At 48.8% G+C, this 20,161-nt stretch overlaps 1 protein-coding gene across 3 annotated transcripts in view; it reads left to right on the top strand.

The window, feature by feature from the left end:
- The window catches only part of LOC119957194 (spectrin beta chain, non-erythrocytic 1-like), a 277,530-nt gene that overhangs the window by 51,188 nt on the left and 206,181 nt on the right, over positions 1 to 20,161 (top strand). Inside the window, exon 1 of one of the 3 annotated variants that reach the window (XM_038785016.1) lies at positions 17,120 to 17,504. The exons of the other annotated variants lie outside the window; for them this stretch is intronic. Within the exon in view, the coding sequence (XP_038640944.1) occupies positions 17,414 to 17,504 (91 nt within the window). The 5' untranslated portion in view covers positions 17,120 to 17,413. Of the gene's footprint in view, positions 1 to 17,119; positions 17,505 to 20,161 lie in introns of those variants that run through there. 3 annotated transcript variants of the gene reach the window in all.

Here is a 20,161-nt window from a genome sequence, read left to right as displayed (position 1 = left end):
GCTGAATGGAACCAGTGGGAGGACGGATCCTACTGGGGCGGGGGCTGCAGTGAGGTTCGCTGAAGGGTGGCGCAGTGGTGAATGAGTCAACCGGGGGGGGGGGTTTCAGGTCGAGGGTTGTGGGTGGGGATCCAGCGGGTGCCAGGTCCCGGAAGGATACTGTGTCCTGGCGCCCGTCGGGGTGTGCCACGTAGGCGTACTGCGGGTTTGCATGTAGGAGGTGGACTTTTTCAACTAAGGGTTTCGACTTATGGGTCCGCACATGCTTCTGAAGGAGGATGGGCCCAGGAACTGTCAGCCATGTTGGGAGTGAGACCCCGGAGGTGGACTTCCTGGGGAAGGCAAACACCCGTTCGTGAGGGGTCTCATTAGTCGCGGTGCAGAGGAGCGATCGGATGGAGTGGAGCCCGTCGAGGAGGACCTGTCAGTGGGAGACTGGGAGAATTTTAGACCGCAGGGCCAGCAGGACGGCCTTGCAGACCGTCCCGTTCTCCCTCTCCACCTGCCCGTTTCCCCGGGGGTTGTAGCTGGTCATCCTGCTCAAAGGAATGCCCTTGTTGAGCAGGAACTAACGCAGCTCATAGCTCATAAAAGAGGATCCCCGATCGCTCTGGATGTAGATGGGGAAACCGAACAGAGTGAAGATGCTGTGGAGGGCTTTAATTACCATGGCAGAAGTCATATCGGGGCAGGGGATGGCGAAAGAGAACCGGGCGTACTCATCAATCACATTCAGAAAGTACGTCTTGCGGTCGGTGGAGGGGAGGGGCCCTTTGAAGTCCATGCTTGAGGCGCTCAAAGGGGCGAGAGCCCTTCACCAGGTGCGCTCGATCTGGCCAGTAGAAGTGCAGCTTGCACTCTGCGCAGACCTGGAAGTCCCTGGCCACAGTCCTGACCTCCTCGATGGAGTAGGGAAGGTTGCGGGCCTTGATGAAATGGAAGAACCGGGTGACCCCCGGATGGCAGAGATCATACTGGAGAGGCCGGAGTCGGTCCACTTGTGCACTGGCACATGTACTGTGGCTCATTGAGCTTCCCCGGGCGATTCAAGATCTCATAGTTATAGGTGGAGAGCTCGATCCTCCACCTCAAGATCTTGTCATTTTTGATCTTGCCCCTCTGTGTATTATTAAACATAAAGGCAACCGACCGTTGGTCAGTGAGGAGAGTGAATCTCCTGCCGGCCAGGTAATGCCTCCAATGCCGCACAGCTTCCACGATGGCTTGGGCCTCCTTTGCGACAGAGGAGTGCCGAATTTCGGAGGCATGGAGGGTGCGGGAAAAGAAAGGCACGGGCCTGCCTGCCTGGTTGAAGGTGGTGGCCAGAACTACGTCCGATGCATCACTCTCCACCTGGGGAGGGACTTGTCGACTGCGTGCATCGTGGCCTTGGCGATGTCTGCCTTGATACGGTTGAAGGCCTGGCGGGCCTCAGCCATCGGGGAAAAACTCTGGACTGAATGAGTGGGCGGGCCTTGTCCGCATAATATCGACCCACTGGGCATAGTAGGGGAAAAACCCCAGGCATCGTTTCAGGGCCTTGGGGCAGTGGGAGTTCCATGAGGGGGCGCATGCGGTCGGGGTCGGGCCCTAGGACTCCATTTCCCACGACATAGCCAAGGATGGCTAAGCGGTTGGTGCGGAACATGCATTTCTCCTTATTGTATGTGAGATTAAGGAGTTTGGCGGTCTGGAGGAATTTTTGGAGGTTTGTCTTGTGGTCCTGCTGATCGTGGCCGCAGATGGTGACGTTATCTAGGTACGGGAAGGTGGCCCACAGTCCGTACCGGTCAACCGTTTGGTCCATCTCTCGCTGGAAGACCGAGACCCCATTAATGACACCGAAGGGAACCCTAAGGAAGTGATCGAGGCAGCCATCTGCTTTGAACGCAGTGTATTGGCGGTCCTCCGGGCAGATGGGGAGCTGGTGGTAGGCGGACTTCAGGTCCATTGTGGAAAAGACTCGATACTGCGCAATCTGATTGACCATGTCAGATATGCGTGGGAGGGGGTATGCGTCGAGCTGCGTGTACCGATTGATGGTCTGACTGTAGTCGATGACCATCCTGTGCTTCGTGAGGAGGGGTAGGGTTCCGCTGAATTTTAAGGTTAAGCTTTGGAGATGGCACTGAAAGTCCAGGCCGAGTAAATGGGCAGCGCAGAGGTGGGGGAGGACGTAGAGCCGGAAATTGCTGAACTCTACACCTTGGACGGTGAGGGTTGCGATGCAGTACCCCCGGATTTCCATGGAATGGGATCCGGAGGCCAGGGAGATTTTCTGGGTGATGGGGTGTACCGGGAGGGAGCAGCACCTTACTGTAGTGGGGTGGATTAAGCTCTCTGTGCTCCCGGAGTCAAAAAGGCAGGTCGTCTCGTGCCTATCGATCTTCACCGTTGTCATCGCGGTTGCGGGTGTGGGACTGATCCAGGGTGATAGAGGTGAGCTGCAGAAGATGCTGGGAGGTCCTGGGCTGGTCAGCAGTGGTGGAGGTAGCGGCAGGCGATAAACGGGTAGACAAGCAGGGGTCCTGAGACGGCGTCCAAAATGGTGCCAAAGATGGCGGCGCCCATGGGCCGCACGTGGCTTGCGGTGAAGAAGATGGAAGCGCCCAAGGGTTGCACGTGGCTTGCGAAGGGAAAAATGGCGGCATCCGTGGGGAGTGAAGGAATGCCGGGCCTGGAAACAGTGGTGAGCGACCGGGCCTGGCAAACAGAAACAAAGTGTCCCTTCTTCCCGCAGCTGTTGCAGGTCTTGCTCCGTGCCGGGCAGCGCTGCCTGGGGTGTTTGGTTTGCCCGCAAAAATAGCACTTGGGAGGCCCCCCCAGAGTTGGCTGGCTGCCGCGCGGCGCAGGCCTGTGGTGAGCTGGAGTCGGCAGTTAGTGAGGCCCACGATGCCCACGAGGGTGCCACGCGGTCAGGGGCGTAGCACTGGACGTTACGGGAGGCCACTTCTAATGAATTAGCGCGTTGCCTAGATCCCGCAAGATTAAGCGTGGCCCCTTCCAGTTGCCGCTGGCGGACATATGCAGACTTCATGCCTGTAATGTAAGCATCTCGAATTAAAAGTTTGGTGTGCTGGACTGCCGAAACTGCCTGGCAGTCACAGTTCCTACCTAGTATGTGCAGGGCATGCCAGAAATCATCTAGAGACTCCCCGGGGAGTTGCTGTCTCATGGCCAGGAGGTGCCTGGCGTATACTTGATTGACTGGTCAAACGTTGTGTTCCTTCAGGGGCTCCATTGCTTCGGAGTAAGTGGGCGCATCCCGGATGAGAGGAAAAATGTCAGGGCTCATCCGTGAATAGAAGGCTTGGAGATTCTGCGAGTCTGAGGGTTCCTCAGCGGATGTTTGGAGGTAGCTTTCGAAGCAGGCTAGCCAGTGGTCAAAGGCTGACGTAGTGTTGGCTGCTTGAGGGCCCAGCTGCAGGTGATCAGGCTTGATGCGGAGATCCGTCATTTAAAAAAAAATCTTTGCTCAATAAATTGATGCACTATCAATTACCACAAAGACGAGAGTAGTGGAATAATGTAGGCTTTATTGAGCAAAGATGTTGTGCCTCCTGTAGCTGGAACCAGAAAGGCTGCAGCACCAGCGAGCACACATATTTATACGCCGCCTACTAGGCGGAGCCAGCAGGCAGGGATTTACCCAGGTACCTCTACTATACAGGCAGTGCCGTACTACATGTCATACAACTAGTGGTGACTACCACAGTCTCGCTTCTCCCTTGCCCGGCCTCTGCAGTTTTCTGCCTACTCTTCCCCCATCCTACCCTGTACTCCTCTTGCTTGCTCTCCCTTCTCCGCTACTCTCGTTCCCTCGTGTTGGGGCCTGGTCTCTCACCTGAAGCGGTCCCTCGGGTAGTGGTTTGTTTTTTGTTCAGGGTGCGCTCGCCGTGGCGGGGGTGGGGGCACCGGGGGGGGGGGGGGGGGGGGTGCCTGGCGTTGTCTTACCACCCCCCCCCCCCCCTGTTGGCGTGTTGTTGCCGCTTACCAGGGGCCCCTTATTTCTACCCTCGCTGTTGGTTTTTCAGCCCGTGTTCCTTGACAAACTTGTTTGCTTCGGCGGGGGCTGTGAGGAAGTATTCTCTTTCTTGGTATGTGACCTAGAGTTTCGCTGGGTACAGCATACCAAAACGCACAACGTTCTTGTGAAGAGCTGCTTTTGCTCTATTGAATTCAGCCCGTCTCCTGGCTAGGTCTGCCCCAATGTCCTCGTAAGTGTCCTTCCCATTACAGGTTCTGTTTTTCCTGGCCCAGCGCAGGATTGTTTCCCTATCCTGGTACCGGTGCAGTTTGGCTATAACTGCCCTCAGATGATCCCCTGCCTTGGGCTTCGGACCCAGCGACTGGTGTGCTCTGTCCATTTCTGGTGGGTTGAGGAAAGTTTTCCTCCTCACTAAGTTACCCAGCATTCTGGCCACGTATGCCGTGGGGTTTCTACCCTCGATCCCCTCTGGTAGGCCCACTATCCTTACATTTTGCCTTCTTGAGAGGTTTTCCTGATCGTCCACTCTGCCCTTCAGGCTCCCCTGCATTGTGCCCAGTCTCGCCACTTCCTTCTCCAGGGCCATGATCTGGTGGGCTCATGTCAGTCGCGGCTTTTTCCAGCTCCTTAATGGTCGCCTCTTCGGCTTACAGTTTCTTCTCTGCTTTGCCCAGGGCCTGCTGCACCTCTGCCAGGGCCTCGGCCATTGCTGCCTGCACTGAGGTCTCTATGTCTGCTTCAGCCTCTGCCTTGTTTTCCTGCTGATATTCCCTCAGTGCCTCGGCAATGGTTCCAGTTCCAGTTCCCTCCGGCCCATGGGGCAAATGCTCCTGTCTGTTGAGTTCTCTTTGTTGCGGCGAATCTTCCGTTCGCCGCTTCGTTCGCCGATTAGCACTTCTGAGCGGGCTCGCTCATTGCCCCGTCTGCTTTGGTTCCCTTCTGGGATTTTTTTTTTTCTTCATCTTTTTTTTCACCATTTATTATTTTTTTAGTCCCCCCCCCCCCCCCCCCCCCCCCTTTTATTTCCCCCTCCCCTCTCTCTTTTAACACTTTTTTTTAGAGAGAGAGGTTTCCAGTCGGGCCGGGAGTCCCTCTTTGTTCTGCCGCCTGCCTCGTGGTGGTCACCGGGGGGGGGGGGGGGGGGGGGGGGGGGGTCTGATTGCTCCGCTCCTGAGCGCCCAGGTCTCCCACTTTAATGAGCTTTGGAGTCTGGGTTCTTCTTCGTCCCCATTCTCTTGTTGCGGTGGGCCCAAACGGACGAATTTGCACGCTTGGGTGCAAGTTCTTAGCGAGGAGCGGGACACAGCTTTGTTCCCCCGAGGAGCCCCTCCACCCGCGACCGCTCTCGTCTCCCGCCGGAAGCCGAATCTGGTCTTTGATCATGCTGCCTGCTTTCCCCAGGCAGCAGGAGGTGTAGATGGAGTCAATGGATGGGTGGCGGGTTTGCATGATGGACTGGGCGGTGTTCACGACTCTCTGTAGGTTTTTCCGGACTTGGGTCGAACAGTTGCCATACCAGGCTGTAATGCAGCCAGATAGGATGCTTTCTATGGTGCATCTGTAAAAGTTGGTAAAAGTCAATGTGGACATACTGAATTTCCTTCGTTTCCTGAGGACGTATCGGCACATTGTGCTTTCGTGGTCGTAGCATCGATGTGGGTGGACCAGGACAGATTGTTGGTGATGTGCACATCCAGGAATTTGAAGCTGTCAATCATTCCCACCTTGGCACCGTTGATGTAGACAGAGGTGTGTATGACACTTCGCTCCCTGAAGTCAATGACTAGCTCTTTAGTTTTGCTAACATTGAGGAAGAGATTGTTGTCATTTCACCACTCCAGTTGGTTCTCTATCTCCATCCTGTACTCTGACTCACCATTGTTCAAGATCTGACCCACTGCAGGATTTGGCTTCCGGCGGGGGAAGAGAGCGGTCGCGGGTGGAGGTGCGCCTCGTGGGGGGGGGGGGGGGGGGGACAGAGTTGTGTCCCGTTCCTCGCTGAGAACTTGCATCCAAGTGCGCATGTCATTAGCAAACTTGTAGATGATGGATTTGGAGTCAAATTTTGCCACAGTCGTGTGTGTATAAGGAGTATAGTAGGGGGCTACGTACGCAGCCTTGTGGGGTCCCGGTATTGAGGACTATCGTGGAGGAGGTGTTATTGTTTATCCTTACTGATTGTGATCTATGGGTCAGGAAGTTGAGGATCCAGTTGCAGAGGGAGGAGCCAAATCCCAGGTTTTGGAACTTTGATATGAGCTTGGCTGGGATTATGGTGTTGAAGGCAGAAATGTAGTCAATGAATAGGAGTCTAACGTAGGAGTCCTTGATGTTGAGATGCTCCAGGGATGAGTGTAGGGCCAGGGAGATAGTGTCTGCTGTTAACCGGTTGTGGCGGTATGCGCATTATAGTGGATCAAAGCATTCTGGGAGTATGGAGTTGATCTGCCTCATGACCAACCTCTCAAAGCACTTCATAACGATTGATGTCAAGGCCACCGGAGAGAAGTCATTGAGGCACAGTGCCTGGTTCTTGTTTGCACCTCTTATGATGGTGGTCTTCTTGAAGCAGGTGAGAACCTCAGAACGGAGTAGGGGGAGGGTGAAGATGTGACAAATTTTCATTGCTACACCATTGGTAGCCGTGCCTTAAGTTGCCTCGGCCCCAAACTCTGAAATTCCCTTCCTAAACTTCCCGACCTTACTTTCCTCCTTTAAGACACTTCTAAAAACATACATCTTTGACCAAGCTTTTCGTCACCTGATCCCCTTTGTGTGGCTCGGTGCTGTACCTTGTAATGCTCCGGTGAAGTGCCTTGGGGTATTTCGTTACATTGAAGCTGATATAGATAGATATTGTTGCTGTTGGTTGATGCCGCTACATCATAATGGTGTACTTTTACGGGTCCTTTTCTCCTTTTCCTCTCCTTGGACTGGGTTTATGACTTGCAGTATGCTGGGTTAGCATTTCATGATGTAATTTGCATTTCATGCAATGATTTGCATATCATGACATGGGTTCGCAGAAACAGGTAATCCGTAGCACAAAACAGCACCAGATTGTCATGTAGAATGTGTGAGGACAAAAGTTCTGAGAAAATAAAGGAAAAGTAAGATTTCCAAACATTGGGCAGTCTATATCTGCTCTGCTGCTGACCTGCCTTCTTGCCACTTCACTGATGGTGCACTCTTTCCTTGTGAGCGATGCTTCAAATTATGGTGTCCCTCTTGCACGTGTCTGCTCCCTTTTATTGTGTGCCAACTTATCCTACAAAAGGAAAGGGGTATATGTTAGTGTCTATCTCAACAGAAGAGTTTGAAAATCTGTGCATCAGGGTAGTGTGGTGCAGGTGATGTAAGAAGATTGCCATAAATGAGGTGAGTAATAGTGAGGACAGTAGCAAGTGTGCAAGTAATAGCAAAAGGAGGTGCAATGAAGTGCTGCTGCAATTGTAAAATCATGGTGGAATCTGGGGAAGGACAGCTAATGAGGATGAGCAGAAAGCAAGAGAGATAGGAGTAGGACTTTTACCTTAGTGGCTCTGGTCAGATCACTGAAGTTTTTTTGATGTTGCAAGAGGTGCCTGGGTACATTCAGCTGCTCTGTTACCATGTGATTTGCCCTGACATCCTCTTCTGTTAGCTAGGAACAGGGCTTCATGCTGACCACTTCTGCAAGGACTTGCATGATGTTGCTCATGAATTGAGAAACTTAAACTCATCCTGAATCTTCCCTGTGCCACGTCTGAGGTAGAAACCACAAATAAAGTGTGTCAGGGTACTGTGATGTCGGTGGAGCATGAAGATTGCTATAAGTGAGGGGAGTAATTGTAAGGAAAGTAGCAAGTGTGCAAGGAGCAACAAAAGGAGGTGCAAAAAAGTGTTGCTGCCATTGGGGAAGAGTGATGGAATCTGGCTGGGAAGCTACACTTGCTTTGCACTTCTGGTTTATGATGTTGTCTCAACCTTGATGAATTGGTACCTTACATCATCTTCCATTTTCCGTATTAAGATACAGAATTGTCAATGGTTGGACAGCACGGTGGTGCAGCGGTTAGCACTGCTGCCTCACGGCGCCGAGGTCCCAGGTTGGATCCCGGCTCTGGGTCACTATCCGTGTGGAGTTTGCACATTCTCCCCGTGTTTGCGTGGGTTTCGCCCCCACAACCCAATGATGTGCAGGGTAGGTGGATTGGCCACGTTAAATTGCCCTTAATTGGAAAGAATTAATTGGGTACTCCAAATTTATTAAAAAAACGAATTTTCAGTGGTTAGGATTTACCCCCCCACCACCCCCACCAAAACACAGTTGCCTATTTTCCGGCGGTGGAGACTAATCACCATTGGCTGCCGGAGCAATCATCTGGTCCCACCAAGGTCTATAGTGTTTTTTATGGCCTACCCCTCCGCCAGGGAACCTGCTGTGTGTGGGGGGGGGGGGGGTTTCCTTCAACGGGACTGGAATATCCCACTGGCGGGAAGGACCAGAAAATCCCATCCAATTATTTGTATGGCAATTGTTATTTGGCTTCATCGTATCATTTCAGTAGCATTTTAATCAGTCATTTAGTACAGTTTTTTATTGCGATGTATTACGACGACTGCAAGATTAAAACCTGCCTGGTCCAACCCTGGAATAAAGTTTGGTTCAATAAAGTGTATCTTATTTTAATCTCTCAACCATTCATCTCTCTGTACATAATAGGTACAAGGTAATGACTGTCTTGATAACGGATTACATAACTCATCTCATTCTGTTCCTGTTACACGGACCTGCCTTAGTTTAAGTAAATATGGCATATTAATGATGGTGTTTGCGGATGGTTGAAATCTGGACAACAAAACATGGAAAACTACCAAATATTTCCCACTGGTTCTCAAACTGGGAGGGAGTATAAATCAAAAGCAGAAGAAATTAAACTCCCAAGTTATTTGCTGGGTGAGGAATAACATCGGATTAATTATAACATGCCCTTGCTTTAAGCAACTTTATAAATTGAGGGCGACCATCAAATGACTTAGAATCACTTTCTGTATCTCATAATCATTGTTGTGTTTCTGTTGCAATGATTATTTAAGATGGAGGATGCGTGCAGTTTATTTTGTGCAGTTGTTTTTGTTTGTGGAGTGAGGCACCCTCAATTACGACGCGAGAGCGAGGTCGGTAATCAAAAGGCTTTAATCTACAGAGAACTGAACAGCATCCGAGAGAAGTGTGCTCACCACATGGAGCATTATCCTGTATACCGTTTCCTGGGGGGCGTAGCCAGAGGTGGAGTCCCCCAGGGTTCCAAGCCTCTTAAAGGGGCAAGGTATTAAAGGTCAGGTACCGTTTATGGCAGTTATCAATACCGTTCATCACATGGAGATTGATGATCAAAGCATGTAATATGAAGAATTGACTGTTGTGAGCAAATACAAAAGAAAATTGTGTTCATAAGTATATAAATTGTGAAATGGGAAGTATCATTACTCATTCAAACATTATTCGCTGATAGAAGATACCACAGATGGCTGCATTTTACTTACCCCACCATATTTAAATAAGAGATAAAGGATTAATTGGGTTGTTACCATGCCAATTGACTCAGTGATGGAACCATCAATTCACCAGACACGTGTTTCCGATATGAATCTAGGCTTTAATCGACTTACTTCAGAGCCAGCCTGTTACCTGTTGATGAACTCTTAGTGAACTCAGGCTGACTCTGAAGTAAGTCGATTAAAGCCTAGATTCATATCGAAAACATGTGTCTGGTGAATTGATGGTTCCATCACTGAGTCAATTGGCATGGTAACAACCCAATTAATCCTTTATCTCTTATTTAAATATGGTGGGCGGGCTAATTCGGTACCTGTCACAAGGGTATTTATACAGCTGCACTCGGGGGAGGAGTCATGGGCAGAGCCAAGGGTGGAGCCCAGTACAAGTTCCTGAGTACTCCCAGAGCTACTCCCCCTAGTGGTAGGATAGCACTCCTGCGCTTACAAAGACAGTGTGAATTATCATATATACATATATATATTACATTCACCACACTCAGATAAGCATAAAACAGTTGGTGTAGGTAGTGGGGTGGGAGTGGGCGGCTGAAATTTAAAAATAAATTTCAAAGGGCGGGTGGGAAGTGGATGTAGTAGTTTTGGGCTCAGCAGACTGAACTCGCTGGATTAACTCTGTTTCTCTCCCCACAGATGCTGCCAGACCTGCTGAGCATTTCCAACACTTTCTGTTGTTTTAAATTTCTAAATAGCTGCATGTCTGGTTCATTTTATTGTGATTTTTGCTCTTTTATTTTCAGATTTCTGTGACAACGATGCTATCTAGTTTCCAATGTTCACCTTTAAAAAAAAAAAGTTTCACATTTTCTGCTCTTCTCTCCACACCCAAGTTCCCTCTGTAAACAAAACAAGCAGATTGAGAGCTACTCCGATGCCTTTGTCAATGCTGCCGTGCACTTTTGTAAAACAGCCAAGAAAAGGGAGGGTGTGGGCTGGCACTCCCTCAGAGGGATACCCGCTGTAAGAGTTGTCACGGGGATTTGCTGATTTGTAAAAAAAATAATAAATTGCGAGGGAAAAAGTATGCAAAAATGTGTCGAGATAGCACATTCAAACACAAAAAGTCTCCAGACACTTTCTTAAATTCTATTTCATCTCACCCTGGATCGAGGTTGAAGCTAAAACGTGAAGGCTGCCTGACCAATCTGTCTGACTGCTTGCCAACCATAAAAGCAGTTGGGCCATGTAAAAGTTTGTTCAATTGGTTCCTTAATGACCTAAATTGTCTGCTTGAACATCAGCGGCACGCTTCCAACTCTTTCGCATGCCCGCCGACTGAATTATTGTGCGCGTGCATGATGACATTGTGATGCGCGCCTGACATCATCACACGCTTCTACGTCGAGCACGAGCAACGTAAAAGTTCTGGCCCATATTGTACCAATTGGGTGACGTACATTCTTGAGGCTTCTCTGCATTGCCAAGTGCCACCCCCTGTCATCCATTTCTTCTTTGTTTGCAGCTGGCTGTTTACTTAACCACTCTCTGTGATGGCTCATGGTCAGTTTTAAATTAAACCAAACTCTTCATAAAGGTTTATCTGATGTGAGTGAATCAAAAAATGTTGATATAATGGACAGATTTTGCAGTCTGCTGGAGATGCTGCTTCACACTTATCCTCACACATTTGTTTTGAGTTGGGATCTTGAGTTATTGGACAGCCAAACGGTGCCCTCTATATTGGATCCAGAATCCATGTGAACAATGCAAGCAATGGTGTCTCTCCTTAACCAACCACTGCCTAAGCATGGTGGTGCAGTGGTTAGTACTGTTGCCTCACGGCACTGAGGATCCGTGTTCAATCCCGGCCCTGGGTCATTGACCATGTAGGCACATTATTCCCATGTCTGTGTGGATCTCACCAGACGGAAAGGACCCACAGCTTTGTCAAAATGGTGCTGGAGATTGGATTCTGGAGGTTCTGCCACAAACCTAGTACCCACCACTTTTGCCGATGGGTTGAGGTAAATGAGGGTGGGTTGTAGTTTGCACATCCATGGTTTGCAGAGGCACCTGCAGATGTCCGAGTTCACTGATATCCAGTTTTGTAACTGAGATGACCAAAATATAACTTGGGGGATTTAAACTTTGCAAGAGTAGGTCTAAAGCTGCTGGAGTTCTTTGGGGAAGTAGGGTACCTTTTTGCATAGATCCAGGGGCACCTATAGGAGAGTGAAGATGCCCTTTGAGAGTGGTCAGGTTCCTCTTGGGATTGTTTTTTAGAAAGTATTTTATTAAGACATTTATAATTTCCTCTTGGGATTGTTACCCATTGGGGCCTCACGGTAGCATGGTGGTTAGCATCAATGCTTCACAGCTCCAGGGTCCCAGGTTCGATTCCCGGCTGGGTCACTGTCTGTGTGGAGTCTGCACGTCCTCCCTGTGTGTGCGTGGGTTTCCTCCGGGTGCTCCGGTTTCCTCCCACAGTCCAAAGATGTGCGGGTTAGGTGGATTGGCCATGCTAAATTGCCCGTAGTGTAAGGTTAATGGGGGGATTGTTGGGTTACGGGTATACGGGTTACGTGGGTTTAAGTAGGGTGACCATTGCTCGGCACAACATCGAGGGCCGAAGGGCCTGTTCTGTGCTGTACTGTTCTATGTTCTATGTTACGAGTGGACATATGTGTAAAAAGTGGATAACGGATTGGAACTGCCAAGCTCTCAAATGAACAGTCAAGCTCTGAAGGCATTTAAAGCTCCTGGCCTTGACCTTATTACAGTGTTTTTCAAACTTTTTTTCCCTGGGCTCACTTTTGCCAGCTGGCTGACCTTCGGGACCCACTTGATCGCTGGGAGAGACATGATGGGCCGAAGGGCCTCTTTCTGTGTTGCAAAACTACACGACTCTATGAAAGTACAGATATATTCAAAGTGCAGAGGGCAGAGAGCCATGAGGTTGATATCAATGTTTGAATTATTCAAGAACAAAATTTACATTTTTCGAGCACCTTCACAACTAAATGAGTATAATAAAGTAGTTTGCAACCAATGAAATACAGTCACTGCTGTGATACTAATTTATGCACAGCAAATCCAAACAACAGCAATGTGAAAAAGCAAGGGGCTGGATTCTTCCGTCACGCCCGCCGCAAGAACACCACGGGCGAGAAGCCGACAATGGAAAAATCCATTGACCTCGGGTGGGATTCTCCGGTCGTCGGGTGAACGCGGCTGGAGATTCCCGCCCCAGATAATCTGTTCTTGTGATGTTGATTGAGGGATAAATGTTAGTGAGGATATCAGGGATAACTCCCTGCTCTTATTAAATGTAGTCCCATGGAATCATTTACATCCACATGAGAGACAGAGCCTCCATGAAACATGGTAACTGGAAAATGGCATTTCTCAGCAGGGCAGCATTCCTGCAGTACTACACTTAGCCTAGATGTGGGGGGACCCACACCCATCTGATGTAGAGACAAGAGCGTTACCCATTGAGCCATGACTAACACAGAGGAGACACTAGAGAAATTCAGGCTTAATAGTCTTTGATCTTAAAAATAGTTTTGCAGGAGAAGATGCAGTATGCTAATAAATGGCGGGGGAAGAGGAATCCAGAACATTACTGTAAATTAAACTGAGACTGAGATTAAGACAAAGGGATACAGTTTTAAACTTGGAAAAGCTACTTTTGGGATTGATATCAACATTTTTTTCACGTACAATGCAAGATGATTTTGCGGGGTGTGGGGAGGGAGGGGCTGGGGGGGGGGGGGCGGAGGTGTGCAGACAAAGACAAGTGAGTTTCCATAAAATTCTGAAGGTCCTCCTTTGGTAGCTGTTGTGAAAGAGTCCGAGTGTGATTGTTCTGTGCCAGGTTTAATTTGGTAAATGCAATGAGTTTTACTGCGGGTGAGGATCGACACCCAGACCCAGAAAGAAAGAAGACATATTTCTCCAAACACTGTTATCCCTCCCACATCTAGAATTCATGCGTAAACTCTCAAACCTGGTGCTGGGCTTCCCAAAAGCTCTTTCCAACGAGAGGACAGAGAGAGAGACAGAGAGTGTAAGCAGAGGGCTTCAGGGTGAGGATCTGTGCACCACTCAATTTTAAGTTTAGTTGAGTGAAGAGTCGGATTGATTGGTGACCACCCAATTTCCCGTTACTCAGCTTCAGTATTGTCCGTGTGATGGTTCCAAATTACAGCTGATCATCTGTTTGCGATGTCTGTCAATCTGCCAGTCCACACTGCTTCTCACTCCTGGGCCATACATTCTCCCGTATCTCACCTCACATAAGCCACTTTCATGGAACTTTTTCTGTTTGCGATCCTGCTGATCTTACCCAGTAGTTGGGATATCTATGTTAATTTCAGGATGCGCTGCGACCCTTTTTATACCTGTCCATGACCCACCCGTGGGTCACGATCCCCACTTTGTAAAAGCCTGCCTTAAAACTGCTGAATCAATTACATCATCACAGTGATAGCGCTAAACAACCCAATAGAGAATCCTCAGTGTGAAGGTGAGACTTAATTTCCACAACGCCTGTGTGATGATCATTCTTACTAGCACTGTCCTGGACAGATGCATGTGTGACCAGTAGATTGCTGGATGAAGTCCAGTAGCTTTATCCTTCATATTGGTTGTCTCGTCACCGTCTGAAAGCTGGCATATGTCTGGCATATCTTTCCTTCAGGTATTGGACAGCATGGTCAGTGTTGGTGGCACCGAGTCACTCTTGGTGAGGGGCATTGAAGTTCTCCACCCAGAGCATATTGTGTATCCTCACTACTTCTTTGAACTGATATCACCAAAGAGGAGTATATGGATTCGTCAGCGGGGATAGGTGGAAATTAGGAGGAGATTTGTTTGCCTGTGTTTGACCTGATGCTGTGAGACTTCATGGGATCCACAGTCAATGTTTAGGACCCTCATCCACATGTCTGCATACCACCATTCTACCACCTCTGGGTTTTCCTGCTAGTGGGACAGGACATATCCATGGATGGTGATAGGAGTCTCTGGGATACTGGCTGATAATCATACTCACAGAAGAATAGGTGTCAGGCTAATGTTTGACTCATCTGTGGGACAGCAGTCTGACCTTTGGCACAAATTCCCACATGTTACTGAGGAGAAGTTTGTTGGAATGTCTGGACTGGGTGCAACTTTCCTACGTCTGTACCTAGTGCCTAGGTTGAAGCGGATGATCTATTCAGTTGCATTCTTATTTGATACACCTGAGTGGCTTGCTAGGCTATTCCCGAGGTCAGTTCAGAACCAAACACATGGATGTGGGTCTAGAGTTGATGGGCCTCTTTCCTAAAGGATATCAGTGAACCATTTTGGGTTTAACGACCATCATATAGCTTCATGATCACCATGACGGACACTAATCTAGATTCATTTAATTGTTTTTTTTTCTCAACTGAATTCAGATTCACAATCTCGATGGTGGGATTTGACCTCGAGTCTTGGATGATTCATCCAGTTAGATATCCAATACATCATCACACCAGCCTGACACCCTGTTGTTCCTTCATGCGAGGAGCATTATCAAAATTTTATGGAACTTCCCCATGCTTTGCATTATTGGAATGCAAGAACAATGTTTTGCAATTACTCTCCCCTACCGTTGCACATTGGCAGCAGATGCACTGCTGCAACTCACCTAAGCTCCTCCAATAGCACCTTCCAAACCTTGCAACCACTACCACCTGCACGTTCTTCTCAAACCCACATACCACCCTGGCTTGGAACTATATCGCCGTTCCTTCATTGTCGCTGGGGCAAAATCCTGGAACTCGCTCCATAACAGCACTGTACCTACACACCATGGACTGCAGCATTTCAAGCTCACCATCACCGTCACAAGGGCAATTAGGGATGGACAATAAATGCTGGCCGAGCCAGTGTCACCCACAATCCGTGAAATAATAAAAACAGTCTTCTCCAAAGCAACTGCTTCCCATACACGCACTCCCACATAAATTATGCTGAGGACCGATATTATGTGAAACAGCTTTCAAATAAATGTGCCAACACCTCTGCATTAACGGTGAAATTGTGAGCTCGAAAGTAGTTCATCGCTGTTTGTATATTGGAATCTCATCCCCTAATTTCAAAATCAATTAAAAACATTTTTCTCCTCCCCCACCCCGCCTTCCCCTTTTCATTCTGGGGCTTTCCATTGATCAGAAACTGAAGTGGACTAACCATATTAATACCGTGGCTACCAGGGCAGGTCAAAGGCTAGAAATCTTATGGTGAGTAACTCACCTCCTGACCCCCCAAAGCCTGTCCACAATCTACAAGGCACAATTCAGGAGTGTAATGGAAGACTCTCCACTTGCCTAGATGAGTGCAGCTCCAACAAAACTCTAAGAAGCTCAACGCCATCCTGGACAAAGCAGCCAGCTTGATTGCTCCCCCTTCCACAAACATTCAAACCCTCCATCACCGAAGAACAGTGACAGTTGTGTGTACCATCTACAAAATGAACTGCAGTAACTCGCCAAGGTTCCTTGGGCCACTACCATCTAGAACAGGGGTGGGCAAACTTTTCCGTGCAAGGGCCACATTCAGAAATTCACAATTTTAAAGGGCCGCATAGTATATTAAGTAAAATAATTACTTCACCCGGTTATGATTCTGGGCGCCACATATAGAACATAGAACAGTGCAGCACAGAACAGGCCCTTCGGCCCTCGACGTTGTGCCGAGCAATGATCACCCTACTAAAGTCAACGTATCCACCCTATACCAGTAAGTAACTCAACAGCCCCCCCCATTAACCTTAAAAAAAATAATTAAAAATTTCTTTTTTTTTTAATGACTTGGTGGGCCGCATAAAGACCTTGCGGCCCGCGGGCCGTAGTTTGCCCACCCCCTGATCTAGAAGGACAAGAGCAGCAGATACCTGGGAACCCCACCACCTGGAGGTTCCCCTCCAAGTCACACACCACCCTGACTTGGAAATATATAATAATAATCTTTCTTAGTGTCATAAGTAGGCTTTCATTAACACTGCAATGAAGTTACTGTGAATCGTCGTTCCTTCACTGTCACTGGGGGAACATCCTGGACCTTCCTCCCTAACAGCACAGTGGGTATACCTACACCTCAAGGACTGCAATCGTTCAAGAAGGCAGCTCACTACCACCTTCTGAAGGGCAACTAGGGATGGGCAATAAATGCTGGCCTAACCAGCGACACCCACATCCATAAATGAATAAAAAACAATTCATTTGCAAAATGTAACTTCTCTAATGTGGTTCTATTAATTATTTGTATGTCACCGAAAGGCTTTATGATTCAATTTTAGTTGTATATCTATTTCACTGACCCCCCTACACATTTTTGTTACTGTGATGAATTAAACTTGCACTACATTCAAAATCTCATTCATGTGCATTCAGTTTGAACAAAGACAACCAATGCAAACTGCACTATTTGCCCTGTAGTATTCCATCTGCTGTCTCCTGATTGTTGGAGACCTACATTTTATTCCACACACCTCTGTGAGCAAACAGTAAGTGACATCACTCACCCGATTATTACCAGAGGGCCAGTGTGAAATAAAAGCCCAATTCACTTGCAACTCTTTTCAAGTGCGGAGATCAGGTGGAACAGTGCTGGTAATGGAGTCCCGACACCCTGCTCAGTCGCTTCGTAGGATTATGCTGGCCGCTCAGGAACTCACTCAAGCAGATCTGGGACATTGCTAACCTGGGGAAGAGAAATTAAACTTCAACTCGGAGAGCTCCACCCATAAGTGCCCTGCAGTGCCTGTTGCCTTTCTGCGGAGCAGCCTGTGGAAAGTGGGCTCTGGAGTCCACCGTCTATCTGTCTACCTCACTCAACCGGGAGTGCACAGGGCAATTTCCCTCTCTGCCCTGCCACCTGAATTTTCTACTCATGTCCACTTTGGCCGGGCTGTCCCCTGGTTACAATCCATCTCACCAGGCGTCTTTCAATGCCACGGATGGGCGTTTCAAACAGCTACAAGGTACACGCTCCCGTGCTGTTATCTCTGCATAAATGCAACCGATATCCTGTTGGAAAGTGACAAGGCGTAAGGTCCGCAGAAGCCAATTCCCAGCTTTTAATGAATGACTTTATTAGTAAGGAGAGGGCGGGTGGGGAGCAGTGCTTGCAACATAAGACTTGCATTAGATGATTACTTCAATAAAAACAGCGTACGGGGCAAAGGCAGGGGAATGGCTCGTTTGGGCCGTAACAATCGTGTGTGTTAACCCTGCACCCAGATAAGAAACGCATTAGACCAATAGCAATGTGCTGAAGACCATGTGGAAAGGGTTGGCAAACGGGGGCGCTCTGTTGCTGACAAATTAAAGCAGTGTGAGTGAGGTATTAAGAGATTGAGCAGCGTGATACCGAGAACAAGAAGTTATTCCGAAACTGCGAACAATTCTTTTGTAACATGCTGAGCATGACCGAGGTGTTTACACCTTCAAAACTGTGAGCTACAGTTTCAGGAATAATTGAGCAAAGTTGTGTGGCGTATTGTCTGCCGAGTACTTTGGACTGTGCATTGTGTGTGTTAATTGCTGAAAGCCGACAGGAGCCAGTGAGAAGGTATCGCTGCTCTGATCCAGTTGCAGGATCCCATTGAGTCGCACTGAATAATCACTCAGGAGCTCTGTGTGCCCCCTCACCCCCCTTCACTGTTTATTCAGTGTGACTCAAACCGAGTAACGGAATGAATGGACATGTCCTGTGTGTTTAGTCCTGGAATCAGTTATACCGAAGCACCCGCCTTGTGCACGATTAAACACAAATAACACTTGTTCGGGTTCTTAATTTTCCACCCCATTTTTAATGAAGACAATTAGAGCCTCTGTTCTCGCAGCCACGCCAGTGTACATTTCCTGACCTCAGGATGCTGAGATGTGCCTCTGTCAACCCTGAGAGGGGTGAGAGACAGAATTGTCACATATCTTTTGTCCCTTGTAGGAAGGCTGACAAGTGGGACAATGACGACCCCCAGATGCATAGTTACAATCTAAAATTGCAAACTCTGACTGGCAAACACTTTTTGCAATAACAGGTATCACTTTTAAACAAAAATATACTTTATTTGTAAAATATATGAAAGAACATTACAAACATTTCAAAATGGCCATTACACTCGGTGCAATAATATTCAGGTTGTCTACACCGATCAGGTTACACTCTGTGAGGTGCTTCCATACAATTATGATACATATAGGGTGCGATTCTCCGCCCCCCCCACGCCGGGAGGGAGAATAGCGGGAGGGCCTCCTGACATTTTTCACGCCCTCCCGCTATTCTCTCCACTCCCGACCCACGCCACGAATCGCTGCTCGCCGTTTTTTACGGCGAGCGGCGATTCGCCAAGGCCGAGCGGCCGGGCCTTCACGCCTGTTTCACCACGGCAGCAAACACACCTGCTCGCTACCATTGTGAAACGGGCGCCAGATGCCCGTTTGGGGCATCTAGAGGCCCGATTGGCACGGGAGCACCACAACTGTGCTCGGGAGGGGACAGGCCTGCGATCGGTGCCCACCGATCGTCGGGCCAGTGTCCAAAACAGACGCACTCTTTCCCCTCCACCGCCCGGCAAGATCAAGCCGCCACGTCTTGCCGGGCAACTGAGGAGAAAGACGCCAACTGCGCATGCGTGGGTTGGCATTGTCCAACCTGCGCATGCGCGGCTGACGTCATCGGCCGCGTCAGCCGGCGTGACGCTTGACGTGCGGACTTGACGACCGTCGTCAAGGCCGCGCCGCCGTGACGCACAGGGCCGTGCTCCTAGCCCCGCCCGGGGGGGAGAATCGGCCCCGGAAGTGGCCGTGAAGGCTGCCGTGGGTCTCGGCATGTCCCACGGCAGCCTTTACGATTCTCCGCATTTGCGGAGAATCGCGCCCATAATATTCACTGTACACATTCAGTGTGAGTCATACAGCTTGAAGGGGCTCTGTACAATTCCCCTCCCCACTGTTCACTAGGGCTGAAAGGCCTTAGACAGTGACATTTCCCCCATTGCACCTCTGCAATGGCTATCCCAAGCTTTAGTGTGTCCCTCAGCACGCAACTCTTCCATTCGATTTCCTTGTCACGTTGAATCATAGTGAGTGAAGGTCTTGTGGTGGAGTGGTAGTATCCCTGCTTCTGGGCTCCTGCCCACTTCAGGAATTGATGGCCACTGAAGGTGCATTCATAATGTGGCCAAACAGGTTGATTATCAGACTGTAAATCCTTCCTGATGGCAGGTGCTAAGAGTGGGAAGTTTCCTGGTCAACCATGCTGCAGAAGGCAACAACAAACCGCTGCAATACTTTGCCAAGAATAATCATTGATCAGCCCAATCGAGGTTCCATGGTTGTTAATGACCTCTTTAGGGCTTCGCACCTGAAGGAGGTGGACAGAATCATAGTAGTTTTTAATTATTTATTAAAAGTTTGTGATTCTCATTGCATTTTTTAAAGTAAATAATATGCAATCATTTTTGCAGTGTAGCATAAGTCACATTTTGGAGAATGCTCTGATAAGGCTATACCATGACTGCTAATTCTGGTTATGTATAGGCAGGGAGATGTTAAAATCCTGGAGCAATGATAATGATCCTGTGAACTGGATAATGACACTTTCTTTATGGGGAAGATTTCCACTGTTGGTTGT

The sequence above is a fragment of the Scyliorhinus canicula genome, chromosome 2 (genome assembly GCF_902713615.1).
Source record: "Scyliorhinus canicula chromosome 2, sScyCan1.1, whole genome shotgun sequence".
Classification (NCBI taxonomy): Eukaryota; Metazoa; Chordata; class Chondrichthyes; order Carcharhiniformes; family Scyliorhinidae; genus Scyliorhinus; species Scyliorhinus canicula.
The sequence above is the reverse complement of the archived record's forward strand: the minus strand, read 5'-3'. Positions and strand labels throughout refer to the sequence as shown.